Consider the following 15128-nt stretch of genomic DNA (forward strand, 5'->3'; position numbering starts at 1 on the left):
CGCTTGTGCCGCACCCGAACACCTGGCCGAAGCCGCCGTTGGCCACCCGGCGCCAGTCGCCCTCGAAGTCGTCACGGGTGAAGACGGCGAGGCTGCCCAGCCTCTGTTCCAGGCCCGCGGCCATGCCATCGGCGGCCGCCCGGCCCCTCCGGGCCCCGCGCACTCGGTCGGCACCGGGCACCGGGCTGCAGGTGAGGCTCGAGGCTGGCGGGTTGGCGTCCTGCCTTCCTGCTGCTGCGGCCCCGGAGGTGGGGATGGGGAGGCGCCGGCACTCCCCGCTTCCGAGCGGGTAGGGGACACCCAAACGGGAGTCCTGGGGCCCCAGCAGCCATGGACCCTGGCGGGCCTGGGAAGAGGGTCCTTCCCCCGCCTCGAGGCACCACCCCCAGAGCCCCTCTGCACCCCAGCACCCTTCCTCAGTCTCAGCCTTCCGTTTGTACCCCCGCGGTCACCCTCGGGCGAGGGGAGGTGCCTAGAGAGGAAGGTGGTCCTGAACGGGAAGCCGGAGAAGGGGGCCCCCCTTGATTTCCACCCAGCCCTAAGTGGAAGTTGATTTATTTATTCTTGCTCACATGTACCAAGGGTTTCTGAAGGGGTGAGGACTGTGCTAGGGGTCTCTGCCAATGGGTGTGGGGGCCTGGAGCCCACCCCTCCACCTCCACTGCAAGAATGGAGTCAAAAAGTTGCAGTGGGGATTTTCGGGTCTGCATCTTTTGGCCTGACTGGTTTAATGTTGCCTTTTATTGTTGGGGTTTTTGTTTTGTCTCTTTGTCAACCGGTCTTGGTGTGCTGAAGGTCACCAAGAAGGGGTCAGCAAGAACAGTGGGGTGAGAGGTTGGGTGCCTGTCTGCGGGGAGCTCCCCTTCCTGGCATTGCTCTCTGTCCCACTCTCAGAGGGACTGGCACCTGATTTGGGGTTGGCCATGGAGGTGGTGGACTCCTTGGCCCAGTTACTGGGGTGGCTTGTTGCCAGGGTCCAGGGATGAGGCTCAGGGAACAGCAAGACTGTGACCATGGCCCCATCCTTGAGATGGGATCAGCGCAGAGCAGTGTCTGGGCCGTGGAGGAATCTGGCCCAAGGGCTCAGTGCAGAGACTTGGGGCAGGAGGGGAGAAGATGCACCTGCAGAGGATTGAATAGGCAGGTGTCCCAGGTGCATTCCAGGGCAGGTGCTGCTGGAGGAACTGTCACCAGACAGGGCCGGGTAGGTCACTTCTTACCTGCAGCTGGGCAGGTGGGGTTGCAGTCCACAGGGTACCCCCAGAGTGACTATCCCCAAGTTCAAGGAGCCCACCTAGCACGGGAGGAAATGCCTTACCTCTGGCCCAAACCTGTAGAACCTCTCACCATGACCACTATGAGACTCTTAGGGAATCATGGGGGTGTGATGGGTGAGTAGAGACCCCAGGGGGAAGCTGGAGAACTCATTCTTTCCATAACAGTTTCTGTGCACCCCAGGATGAATTCTGGTAAGCAGGGTAAGGACTGAAGGTGGGCCCAGGGACAGCTGTCACAGGGACCCTTGACAGCCACTATGGAGCATTAACTTTGTTCCAGCATCACTATGGACTTTGCCTACTGTCCATACTTTACAAATACGATCTTGTTTAAACCCACAACAACCATTATGAGAGCAGTATCTTCCTGTTTACAGATGAGGGGACTATACTTGAAGACAGTAAGTAGTCAAAGGCCACATAGCTAGTAAGTGGTGGTTGAGATTCAGAGCCAGGTCTGTTAGGTTCCGATGGAAAATTGTTGGGCACAAGACGAGTAGGTGGGTGGCCCTTTAAGACTATAGGGGGAAACAGGGGAATAGAATCGCACTTCCTGGAAGAGTATAGATGGGATGGAACCTGCACCCTGAGTAGGATATGGACCCCAAAGTCGTTGTCACAGAGAGACCCATGGCTTGCTTTGGCTGGAGCAGGGCAGGGCATGGCAGAACTGATGGTCCCTTGGGCAGCTCTGCTTACCCCTGACAAGTCTCAGACTCTTCCACCGGGAAGCTTGGAGGATGATGGAGGACGTGATTGTCAGGGAGGTCGGGAGCTCCACTGGGTGGGTGAGAATGGAGATTGGAAGGTGAACAGCCCGCTGGCCTTGAGACTGTTTGCCTCAGGCCCAGATTTCTGCCCTTCAACACCATCTTCGGAGGCCACTGGAGGAAGCACCAGCGTCAAATGGCCTGAATCCGTTGAGGAAATTCCCCTGGCCTGGCGAGAGCAAGAAACCAGAAGCCTCCTGGCATCTGCAGAGACCATCACAGGAATGCTGAAGCATCACCCTTGTAGGAGGAGACACCCAGGGCTCAAGGCAGGCTGCCAGGATCCCAAAGAGAACTCCTCCGTGAGTTTCGCTCGAGGGACAGGTAGGAACAGGTGTGTTACGGTTGACCAACTGTTGAAACAGCCAAGCAGTGGGTTCAAGCACTCTTGAGACTTCTGAAGAATCTGGCAAATAAATATGTGCACATATTCATGGCAACCGGAGTCATTAGACTGGCTTGGGCTGCTCCCTTTATCTCACTCCCGGGGGCCAGGATGAAAGCCTAGCCGTGGGTGGATAAGCCCTGGGAGTAACGTCAGAGAAGCAAAGAACTCCTAGGTTCCTCATCAAGTGGGTTGAGGCTTAGGGATTTGGGAAGGAGCAAAGTAGACCTGGGAGCTACTGATTTCTTTCTGGGGGTCTGAGTGCAGAAGTTCCTGGGGCCGGCCTGGCTGGCAAGTCTGCAGCCAGTGGGTGGGGAGGACACAGCTGGAGAGGAAGACTTCGCCTTCAGCTGCCTGTTCCTACCCGTGAAGGGATGAATGAGGTGGGTACAGTCTGACCACGACACAAACCCACCGGAGGGGGCAAGAAGTATGTTCTAGCCATAGGAATTTTGCCTCCAGATGCTGAGTCCCTCCTGTTGACTTCTATCACTGTATTTTATTTTGGCAGATGGGGAATAGAAATTTTCTGGACTTGGATTTCTGCACATTGATTTTATATCCCGGACTTGGAATTATTATATGAAGTGTGTGTGTGTGTATGTGTGTCTGGGGAGACTAAAATTTTCAGCCTGCCACCCCCAGACCAGGGAGCAGATAGAGCAGTTCTGCAACACTCTGGACGATGCTGAAATCCAACATGAGCCTTTCCCCAAACTGGAATGGCAAGCTCTCTGCATAGAGGGAAGTTCCCCAGTCTGTCCCCATTCTCCACGCCGGAAAACATGTCACGGGACAGCTGGACAAGCTCCAGCAGGCTCCAACTCCACTACCCTGTGTACCGAGGTGAGGGCCAGGTCGATCAAGATGAAGGAATGTGTACAGGGAACCAGAACATCTGCCCCGGGAGCAAGGCTGTCCCAGAGAGGAGGGGTTGGGATGCAGCAGGAGGAGCAGGGCTTAAATGCAAGAGCCTATGAGTCAGTGAGACCTGCCTTCAAACCCGGGCTTTTCCCCCACCACTTACCAGCCACTGGGCCTTGGTCAACATTACCAAATCTCTGCGTTTCTCCATCTGTAAAATGGGATGGTAATATAATACCCACTTCAAAAGGTTGCTGTAAGGATTAACCTTTAAAAATACACTTAAACCCACACCTTTAGGCAAAAACAAAACAAAACAAAATAAACAAAAACAAAAGAACCAACCCAAACTTCACACATTATCCAAAAATTAATACAAAATGAATCGTGGACTTACTTACACATAAAATGTAACAGTATAACACCTTCAGAAAAAAAAAAAAAGATGAAAATCTTCTGGACCTAGGGCTAGGCAGAAAGTTCTTAGGCTGAACACCAAAAGTGCCATCCATGAAGGAAATGTGGATAAATTGGATTTTTTTTTTAAAGATTTTATTTATTTATTTGACAGAGAGAAAGACAGCGAGAGAGGGAACACAAGCAGGGGGAGTGGGAGAGGGAGAAGCAGGATTCCCTCCTGCCTAGCAGGGAACCCAATGCGGGGCCCGATCCCAGGACCCTGGGATCATGACCTGAACCGAAGGCAGACGCTTAGCCGACTGAGCCACCCAGGCGCCCCAGTTGGAGTTTTTTCTTTTTTCTTTTCTTTTTTTTTTTTTAAGATTTTACTTATTTAACAGAGAGAGAGAGAGACAGTGAGAGAGGGAACACAAGCAGGGGGAGTGGGAGAGGGAGAAGCAGGCTTCCTGCTGAGCAGGGAGCCCGATGTGGGGCGCGATCCCAGGACCCTGGGATCATGACCTGAGCCGAAGGCAGACGCTTAACGACTGAGCCACCCAGGCGCCCCAGTTGGAGATTTTTCAACATTAAAAACTTTCCCTATGAAAGATGCCGTGAAGAGGATGAAAAGTCAGGGTATGGATGGAGAGAATATTTACAAACCAGACATTTGACAAAGTAGTCATTTTCTAGAATATGTAAAGAACGTTCCAAGCTCAACAGTAATAAAATAACAAGCTATAGAATTAAAAATGGAGGAAAGACATGAACAGACATTTCACTGAAGAGGATACAAAGGTGGGAAATAAGTGTATGAAAAGACGTGAGCATTAAGGAAATGCCAATTGAAACCACAATGAGATATCACTGCACACCTATGAGATTGGCTAAAAAAAAATTTTTAAGTGACATCACCAAAAAAAAAAGTGACTGAGGATGCAGAGAAACTGGATCATTCATATTTTGGAGGTGGGAATGTAAAATGGTATAGCTACTTTAGAAAACATTTTGGCATTTTCTTATAAAACTAAACATACAATTAGCCTACAACCTAGCAATTGCACTCTTGGGCATCTATCCCAGAGAAATGAAAACGTGTTCACACAAAAACCTTAACATGAGTATTCATAGCAACTTCATTTGCATAGCTAGAACCTGGAGACAGCCTGGATGTCCTTCCGCAGGTGAATGGTAAGCTGTGGTATATCTATTGCTCAAGTGGAGGGGGGAGGCTAGAAGGGGCACTGGACCACTCAACGTCAATTACAGGAAGAATCACCAACTACAGACCCCAACAGAAGGAGCATCAACAGGAAAGAATCATCCATTACAGGCCCCACCAGAGAAACGATGGACCCTCCTTCTTTTAGCATCTCCTAAAAGAAATCGACCATCCCTGCAACTTAGCCGATGAGAGATCTTCATCACCCTGTCTTGCTTTTCTCCAGTGGATTTTCATTCAAAACAACCCCTCCCAACTTCTTCATAAAATAATGCTTCTCTCCTTTGTTTTTTGGACTTGCCTGTAGTTTGGCCATAGTTTGCATGTCTTGAGTTGTGATTCTCTGCTATTCTCAAATAAACCCATTTTTTGCTGTTTGTAAAATAACTGACTTTTATGTTTAAGGCAAACGGTGCACTACGGAACACTACTCGGCAATCAAAACATGCAATTATCGATGCCTATAACAACTTGGATGAAGCTCCAAGAGATTCTATGGAGTGAACAAAGCCAGTCTCCAAAGGTCACATATTGTATGAGTCCACTTATACTGCATTCTTTTTTTTAATTAAGATTTTATTTATTTATCTGACAGAGAGAGAGAGAGCACACAAGCAGTGGGATTGGCAGGCAGAGGGACAAGCGGAGTCCCCGCCGAGCAGGGAGTCCAATGTGGGGCTCGATCCCAGGACCCTGAAATCATGACCTGAGCCGAAGGCAGACGCTTAACCGACTGAGCCACCCAGGGACCCCACTTATATTGCATTCTTAGCAGGACAAGTTTATAGAGCTCAAGAACGAATTAGCCATTGTCAGGGGTGGAGGGGTTTGGTTGTGGCTGCCCCAGGCAGCACGAGGAATCCGGGGGTGAACCTGTACCATAGCCTGCCCGTGGTGGTGGTCACACGAATTTACACACGTGTTGAAGCTGCCTAGAACGAAACACACACCCACACTAGTGTGAGCATGTAAAACTGAGGAAACGTGAATCCAGTTGGCAGATGGTATCACTGTCCATTTCCCAGTTGTGATGTTATGCTGTAGTTACGTAACGTGTTACCACTGGGGAAACTGGGTGAAGGGTATAGCGGATCTTGGCATTATGTGTTACACTATTGTCTGCTTATCTATAATTGTTTCAAAATAAAACCATGTAAAGCTCTCTACCTCCTTCTCTAATTTCCTTCTCCTCTTCCTCCTCCTAATTCTCCTGCTCCTTCTTTCTCTCCTCCTTCTTCCCCAACCCCCTCCCCCTCCTTCCCCTCTCTTTCTTCTCCTCCCCCCACCGTCCCCCTCCTTCTCCTTGTTCTTAGTTCCAGGCAATGTTACATTCTCAGAAGCAAAATCTTGCTGTAACAGGAGAAAGGGAGTAATCCAACATTGACCACTGAAAGCCTAGAGAATACCTGACCCCCTCCGACAAGTGGTCATGTAGAAATCCTAACTAAGGAGGGAGAGAAAAGGCCCTTTAAATGTCTGTGTTTTTTATGTGTTTAAATGTCTGTGGCAAGAGAGGATCACGGGAGAAAGCAGACCAGTTCTCTCGAAGACTTGTGGACCAAGAAGAAGACGCTGAAAAGGGAGATGTGAAGAACTGACGTGCTATTCCCTTTAGCAAACCCTAGAGGGGAAAATACACCCCCAGATGTCAAGCTTGGGAATGGTCAGGGCTGTATTGTTTATCTGAGGATAGCCAGCCTCCTCCTCTCTCTGGGTCCTCCCAGGGTGGGCCTGAGCTAGGAGCCTGGGGCCAGGGAGGGCCCGAACCACTGAGTCAGCTTTCTCAGTGCACGCACCAGGAAACCCGACGCTCATTAGGGGTGTAGGAAAAGAAAAGGCTCTCTAAGACGGGGCTGATTTCATGCTCCTTGCTGTTTGTTTGTTTCTTTCTTCTATATTCCTTACTGTTTAGTAAAGTTCTTCCTTTCTTTTATTTTTTTTGGGAGTGGGGAACTGTCACACTACTTTGGGCACACTGAGAGGAACCAAGAACAGAGTTTGTTTGTTCCCCATCTGCTTTAGGTGGTTGTGAAGAATACAATTTCTTTTAATTGTTTGGTTTTTTGTTTTTAAATGTTTTATTTAAAATCAATTTAATTAACATATAGTGCGTTATTAGTTTCAGGGGTAGAGTTAAGTGATTCATCTGTTGCATATAACACCCAGTGCTCATTACATCACATGCCCTCCTTCATGCTCATCACCCAGTGACCCCAGCCCCCCACTCGCTTCCCCACCAGGAACCCTCAGTTTTTTCCCTAGAGTTAAGAGTCTCTCATGGTTTGTCTCCCTCTCTGGTTTTGTCTTATTTTATTTTTCCTTCCCTTCCCCTATGTTCATCTGTTTTGTTTCTTAAATTCCACATATGAGTGAAATCATATGATAATTGCCTTTCTCTAACTTATTCCACTTAACATAATACCCTCTAGTTCTATCCATGTCATTGCAAATGGCAAGATTTCATTCTTTTTGATGGCTGAGTAATATTCCACCACATGTATGTGCATATATATAATACTATATCTATATATACCACATCTTCTTTATCCCACCATATGTATGTGCATATATATAATACTATATCTATATATCTCTATATACCACATCTTCTTTATCCATTCATCTGTCGATGGACATCTAGGCTCTTTCCATAGTTTGGCTATTGTGGACATTGCTGCTAGAAACATTGGGGTGTATGTGTCCCTTCGGATCACTATGTTTGTATCCTTTGGAAAAATATCTAATAGCGCAATTGCTGGGTCATAAGGTAGCTCTATTTTTAACTTTTTGAGGAAACTCCATACTGTTTTCCAGAATGGCTGCACCAGTTTGCATTCCTACCAACACCGTAAGAGGAAGAACACAATTTTTAAAAGTAAAAATAAACCCACCCCAACTCAAACAGACTAGCAGAACGTGAGCTCCTGGACAGGAATTGTGGTATATTTTGTTCACTGTTGTCTCCTCAGCACTGGGCATGTAGTCAGGACCTGGGGGGGGATGGATGGATGGTTGGATGGGTGGGTGGGTGGATGGGTGGATGGAAAGGCTGACTTGTGGCAGTTCCTCCTACCTCTCTTACGGGCTTCTCTAGTCCCAGTGAGTTCCTCCGTCCCTTACCGTTTCCATGTCTGCCCACAGCCTACAGCCAGACTGCTGAGAGTTGCAGGCAGTTAAACTTCTGGAATTAAGTGTTGTGACTGCCCAAGGACTCCTTTTCCCTGGCAGGAACCCCTCAGACATTCCCATCACTGTTGCTGTCCTCCTATCAGATTCCTTTTATTGTGGATCATTTATTGTGCTTTGTGCGTGTTTTTATAAATACAGTGTTTTTCTAGCAAAAGGGCTTTTCTGATGAAAGAGAAGAAATTAATGGTGAGGCTTGAGGGGCCAAAGCAATAATCAGACTTGTCATTTCCTGAGTCTTCACTTTGTGCCCACTCCATCCACAGTGATTAGCCCATATTATCTCCTTTAATCAATCCCCTGAGCTAAGTACTATTATTATTCCCATTTTTACGGGCTTAGAGGAGCTAAGTAACTTGCCTATGGTCACGCAGTTGGTAATTAGATGCCCCAGGACTTGAATCTGTCTTGCCCCTGTCCAAGGCAAATGCTCTTAACACCTTTAAGATGGCCTTAAGAGCTTTGATAAAATCAAACATGGGCCCTCAGACTTGAGGCTCATCCAGGTGTGGTGTTGGGGTCATGGGCCTGGAAGCCAGGTTTGAGCAATGGGGACCCCCTGCCGTGGAAATCAGCAGAGGGTGCTCTTTGACACTCCCATCCTCTATCAACCCCTCAGGCCAGTGTGAGCGTGGGTGGGCCCACACTGAAGACAGAGCTTTGACTAACATCATATCATCAGGACTTTGCCTGAGGCTAAAAGATATCTTTGGAAGCTGTGCTGGTAGAAAGGTCTGCATTAACTCAATTTCTGCTTCTGGAGAAACTTACAGGTTATTTAGTCACAGTGGAAATGAATCTTTGTCTCTGCTTTTTTTGGCTAGAAAGAAGGCAATGTGTCCCTAGGACTGTTGAAAGACTTTTCCACCAGTAAGAGTGGACTACATACGTGCTGGTAAATTTGCATCTGAGTATGGACACTTGGCACACTGGGTGTCACAGATGGGATCTCAGGCCAAGAAAGGGGAGCCCTTTGGCTTTCATCCAACCCTGAGCTATCCTCTCTCTCCTGGAAGAGTTATCCAGGGATATCTCAGAAGAAAAGGAGTGATGGGTGCTCCTGGGAGCACTCAGTCAGGAGCAATTTGGAATGGAGGACGCCCCCTTTCCAGGCATCCAGTGGTGGTGGCGGCATGGAGTGCCAGGGCTGGCTTTTCATAGAAACAAAGACTGGTTTAGACAACAGCCTATGGATATTTCCAGATGGTGACACCGTATGATGATGATGTGGGAGCAGGTGGCCGAAACACAAGGGTAAAAGATGCCCAACTACTTGGCCTCATGAGGGAGAACGTGGTCTGGAAGCAGAGACTAGATAAGGGACTAACGGAGCTGTCTGCAGGGCAGCCTGGACAAGGAAAGGAGGGAATCAGCGCACATTTTCCTGCCCCAGCCTTCGGTGTAGTCTGAGTGTCCTTCATTTCTCCCCATCTCCTCTCCCTGCTCAACCCATGCCCATCCCCGCCATGTCCTCCTTCCAGCTTAGGAAGCAGATGGCTCAGATAGCACCCCTTCTAGGGAGGAGTCTCTGACCCCTGTGGCCCTTGCTGGACTAAAAGCCCTAGCTCTGTACTGCAAACATCGCACTAGCCCCGATGGTACGTGATTTTGTGTGTCCTCCCCCTTTCTCTTGAGCAGACCCCCCTTGAGAGAAGAAACTGTGTGTGTCTGTCGTCTGTGCGTGCCCAGCACTTATCCCAGTGCCTGGCATACCTGGGCACTTTACAACAGAAGCTGCTCTTCACTGTAGTATTTTAGCCTAAACCATTACCACCAGTAGGAGGGGGGGAGGGAGTATGGGGGAGTTTAAAACCAGACTTCACCCCAAGCTGGCCCTGGTGCAAGTCCCCTAATGCCTTCCCCTGCTAAATGTTAGCATTCAAACAAGTATTTTTTGAGCACCTGTCACACACACTGGCACTTTTCTAGATACTTGGTCACATCAGTGTTCGGAACTAACAACGTGGAGTTGACATTGTGGTGGGAAGAGAGGTGGAGTGCAAGCAGGAAACTGTGTCCTTATGAGCAAATGACAGAGCATGTTAGAATGATATGTGTCTATGTTAAATTGTGGAAAGAAAGGAGGTAGGAGAAATAGGGCAGGACCACTCAGCCTTTAAACTGATGCTTTCAGGGTAAGTAGAACTTAGGCAGGATGAAAGGGACCAGGGGACAGACAAAGGCTCCTTTGGTAACAGTGACAAACTGGCTGAAGCAAAAGGGGGATTTACTATCTCACATAACTGAGAAGTCAGTGATAGCCTTGGATACAGCAGGATCTGGGGGCTCAAACAATGATGTCAGGGCTCTCAACTCTTGGTTCTGCTTTCTTCTGTTGACTCCATTATCTGAGAAGCCCATGTCAAGGATGATAAAATCACCAACACAGCTCCAAACTCACCTCCTACTCCCCTGAGCAGGATGGGTGAAAGAAGAGTTTTTCTTTCCTTTGCTCTGGCACAGGTCTGGGCTGAGCTCTGATTGGCCCTCCTCAGGTCCCATGACCACCTCTGGACCAATTAGGATGATGAAAGGGATGGACAGTGCTGTGATTGGCAGGTCCTGGATTCCATGTTCTCTGGAACCAGGGTTAGAATCAAGCTCCACCTGAATCATGTGGTTAAGCATGGCAGGGAGTGGTTCCCCAGGAAAAATAGGGGAGTCATTACCCGAACAGACGGAACGGGTACCGGGCAAGCAAATACCAATTGTCCAGTCTTCAGAGCAATGGCAAGTCAGAGGCTGGGACCCAGAGAGGTCAGCTGATGAATCCAAGGTCATAAACCTGGCCTGGTTTCAGAGAGCTGATTTCAGAGTGCCTTCAGAAAGAAGCCAATGGGGGTCACCTTTCTTAGCTTCTTACTGCTGAACCAGTGACATTTCCCAGCCACCCCTGCAGATAGTGATTTTCTTTTCTCAATAACTATGCTTATAGCAGCACATAGCCCAACTATTTAGAAAGTCCTTATTTCAAAAATGCTATTTCTACTTCAATTCCTGACCTGAATTTCATATGATTCTACTAGTTCTGAGAAGCTGAAAAAAAAAAGAAGAAGAAGAAGAAAGGCACATATTCCTTTATTGCTTTTTTAATGATCCAGAGCCTCAGCTGTGTGGCCCAAGCAGGACCCAAGACTGACAGTACTTTAAGGGAGGAGGGTATCCCCAGCAAACATCCAGAGGAAAGATGAGAACAGGTCTAGCTGTAGCTGTCAGACGTTATTCACTGGTGCTCAGGGAGCAGGGCCGGGGTGGAGGGGAGGAGGTCATCCCCTTCTGCTGATCGGGTCAACAGGGCACACCAAATTTCTCCCGATGTATTTCCAAACTGCCCTTGGGGGTAAAAGTCACAGCTGAGTCAGGAGTCAGGTAGAAAGAGACCTAGAAATACAGACCACGTAGGAGAAGGTCTGCTTCATCAGACATGATCCCTCCCTTTATAAACTGCTCTAGTACTGATCCCAGACCAACGGGAAGTCTGCAGACTTCTAAACGCTTCCCTTTGCTTGAAGGACACCAGGCATCCCCCCATACCTCGATTTTAGAGTGATAATCCCTGTAATCCAAGGGCTGGGGTTTGGAGAACCTCTGCCCTCAGCGGATGTTTCTCTAATTCCTGATGCCAGGGGCGTGGATCAGGGACTGAGACCATATTAGGGCCAGGAGGAGCGCTCTGCTGTGTCTGATTTTTTTTTTTTTTTCACCCTGATGATGCTCTGCTATAATAATAATAGAAATGTTGAGGAGATTTATCTAGTTCACTCAAAGGCATTTTATACTATCTAGCACAGTGCTTGGCACATAGTAAGTGCTTGATAAATATTTATTGAATGAATGAGGAGCTTCTCAGGATCAAGACGCCATTTAAATGACCTTGGCCGAGGAACAGCTTAATGGAAGGCCAGGCTCTGGGCTCCCCACCGTCTGAGGGTGGACAGCAGTAGGGGCCTTGGCCTGTGCCCGCCACCGCCCCACGCCTCCGGTAATGTGTGGCGCCAGATCGGCTGCGAAGGTAATCCTTTGCAGTGGGGAGACTTAAGCTGTTATCTAACTGACCGATGATGGATTAGTGGGGCTTTTAGATAAAACCTTAAAGGGGTTAGGGTTTTGCTTTCCCCTTCACGCTCGGGGAGCGAGTGAGGACTGGCCACCTCCCTGTGCAGCCTGGCCAGAAAGTTAACAAGAGGAGAGACAGGGCTGGGCAGTGGGCAGCAAGGTTCAGGGCAAAGGCCAGATTTGGGGCCTGCTTCAGCCATGATTTCCTTGGGAAATTCTGGACAAGACATGGGGGCTCTGAGCTTCTCTTTCATGGCCTCAGATGGGAAATAATGGCTGCCCAAAAGGGGCATCATAGGCATGAAGTGAGAGCAGAGGCCTGAAAGCCCTTGTGAGGGAGTTAGAACTACTTCCCTGTGGGAGGGGACAGAAGGGACAGACCGCAGGCCAAAGGTGTTGTTGGAAACCCCAGGACTATGTGGGCGGGACCTTGAATGAGGCCTTTCGTCCAGATTTGCTCAGAGAAAGTGTAGAGGGGACTGTCGTGTTCCACATCCTAGGGATGCCATGAGGGACAATTGTGGTCACTGTACATTCTTCTCTGAGGAGCGGGGGACCCAGGGGCTTGCCGTGACCGAAGGGAAGCCACGGTCACTGTGATGACTCACCCACGTGCTCCCGAGGACAGGGCCAAGCACAAACTCCAGGGCGTGCCCGCCTTAGAGTGAGGCTAATAAACACCTTCTGTATACACCTCATTCTCTTTGGCTTGTCCACAAAACTTCTCACAGCAATCTTCCAGGTCTTCCAACTAGAATCTAAATTCTAGCCGTAGAGGCAAAGAACATGAAGACACAGGAAACAATTCCGCAGGAATGAAGTATTTAAAAGTGCAGCACAGCCACGCAAGACCGAGAGAAAGGCGGGCGGCGTGGGCTGCGCCCAGTAGGGCGGTTCCGTGCCTGGAGGGACCCCGTGCAATCCTGGGCCAGCCGCTTGGTCCCTAGGCGTTCTCATCAGTAAAGGGAGAATCATATGAGCACTCACGTTGTTCGGCAGGATCTGAAACCTAGTGAGTACTTAATAAAAAGCACCTGCCATTTTTATGATGTCGGAGCTTCGAGGATGGGTAGGATTTGAAGAGAGGGAAGGAGAAGGTGTTTTCAGTGAGGAGGGGGCAGAAGCAAGACAATGGGAATGAGCAGAATGTACGCAGACAAATACTGGGGAGCTGGCCCAAGGGAACAGAGTACGTGGTGGGGAGCCACGGTCAACAAGCATGCCTCAGGCTGCGTGAGGTGCTGAGCCCCACTGCGAACCACAGGGTCAGCTAGCTGAGGTGGGGCCAGAATATGACCCTAAACCCAGGCCGGCTTTAAGGCTCAGCGAGATCACACCGAATGGACCATGTGTGATTTTACCAATATTATTTTTTTTAAGATTTTATTTATTTATTTGACAGAGAGATAGTGAGAGAGGGAACACAAGCAGGGGGAGTGGGAGAGGGAGAAGCAGGCTCCCCGCCGAGCGGGAGCCCGATGCGGGGCTCAATCCCAGGACCCTGGGATCATGACCTGAGCCGAAGGCAGATGCTTAACCCAATGAACCACCCAGGCGCCCCTATCAATATTATTTATAGGAAAAAATACTTTGGGGGTATTAATAGGTATGCATGTTTTAAATTATACTGAAAACCTATGAATCATAGCTCTTATATGCAGTGCAAGGAGTGCTTATAAAATCTTACAGTAGTTCATGTAAAATAACAGGAGTGCTTTATCAGCAAAACTTCAGAAAAGTAAAGAAGTGCTATGTTCTTACCATCCCCCACCTATATGCACACCCCCTGATACACACGCCCCCCACACGAACACACTCACCAGCAGGGGGGTTTGCCCTTGATCCTGTGGGCAGTTGTGAAGGTGGCTGAAATAGGGTTTAAGAGGATTATTTGGGCTGCATTGTGCAGGGGGCTCAGAAGACAGAGTGGGGACAAGGGACTCAGCAAGGAGGCTATTCCAGCGCACCTTTTTCTGACCCCCTTCCCCCAGAAACTGAGGATGCAGTGTGGAGTTCCCATCGAATGCTCATCTCCATCCCCCGGGCTCTCCTGTGCCTGCCTCCACCCTCACCTCGATTCCCACCGGCCATCCTCACCGGCGCTTCTGCAGGCCAGTCTACACCCCGGGTAACACTTCTCTATCCTCCACTTTTGGGCAGAGTCACATACCAACCCCTCTGACCCTGACAAGAATCCTCATAAAGAACTCTGGAAAAGAGCACATAAGGATGGCCAGGCCGGGGGTGCCTGTGGAAGCAGCCGACTCAGTACAGTGACAGCAACCGTGGCTACCGTTTCCCGCGGGCTTGCTGTGTGCCCAGCCCAATGCTGAGAGCCTTCCAGAAACAATCTCCTTCAATCCTGACCTCAAACCTACCCCCACCTTCTACGGATAAGGCGATGGAGGGTCTCGGCAACACACTCACAGTGTGAAGTTAGAACAGGTGGAGCTGGGCCCTGAGCCCAGGCTTCCAGACCCGGAATGGGCACTCCAGCTTCCAGGCCTTCTGCTTCCCCGAGCCTCCTGTGAGCACCCGCCCTTCTCTGCACCCTTGGCTCAGAGGTTCTCACGCAGCGGGGACAACTCGGCCTTTAGGAGTCTTGGTTTCCTTATTTGTAAATGATGCGGTGTGGGCTAGACACGTGAATTGTATTTAGCTAGTGAAATCAGATGGATTCCAATAAAGCAGATGTTGGACTTGATGGTCCCTGAGTTATTTTCAGCTTGAACATTCTAGAAACCTTTGTCCTCATTACCCATTTCAGTATTTCTCACTATTTTTGTGGGCCTTTGGTCTGGCCTAAGTCTTCACTACATGTGAACCCATTTTTAGGTGGAGACTCCTTTGCAGCAGAGGAGCGGACCGCGGGTGCGTGAGCGTGGGCGGAGCTACGGCTCGAGGGGAGGGAGGGCCCTTCACGAGCAGCTGCAGCGCCAGAAGATTAAGAGCGAGAAGGGGGGGGGGGG

General features: G+C 49.5%; 1 protein-coding gene and 1 long non-coding RNA gene across 4 annotated transcripts in view; one reads left to right on the top strand and one right to left on the bottom strand.

The window, feature by feature from the left end:
- The window catches only part of ANKK1 (ankyrin repeat and kinase domain containing 1), a 9900-nt gene extending 9776 nt beyond the window's left edge, over positions 1–124 (bottom strand). The window contains 1 exon segment of the mRNA XM_044919795.1: positions 23–124. Within this exon segment, the coding sequence (XP_044775730.1) occupies positions 23–124 (102 nt within the window).
- A 2171-nt stretch (positions 125–2295) lies between these two features.
- LOC110586261 lies at positions 2296–5256 on the top strand. Of its 3 annotated transcripts, none has more exons than XR_002480688.2 (3): positions 2296–2371; positions 2944–3278; positions 4844–5256. It is a non-coding gene; the product is annotated as an uncharacterized LOC110586261 (long non-coding RNA). The 3 variants fall into 3 exon arrangements; XR_002480687.1 differs by having other exon boundaries at positions 2306–2349; XR_002480689.1 differs by having other exon boundaries at positions 2306–2349; positions 4965–5256.
- The last annotated feature ends 9872 nt before the right edge of the window (positions 5257–15128 follow it).

This window comes from Neomonachus schauinslandi, chromosome 11 (assembly GCF_002201575.2).
Source record: "Neomonachus schauinslandi chromosome 11, ASM220157v2, whole genome shotgun sequence".
Taxonomy (NCBI): domain Eukaryota; kingdom Metazoa; phylum Chordata; class Mammalia; order Carnivora; family Phocidae; genus Neomonachus; species Neomonachus schauinslandi.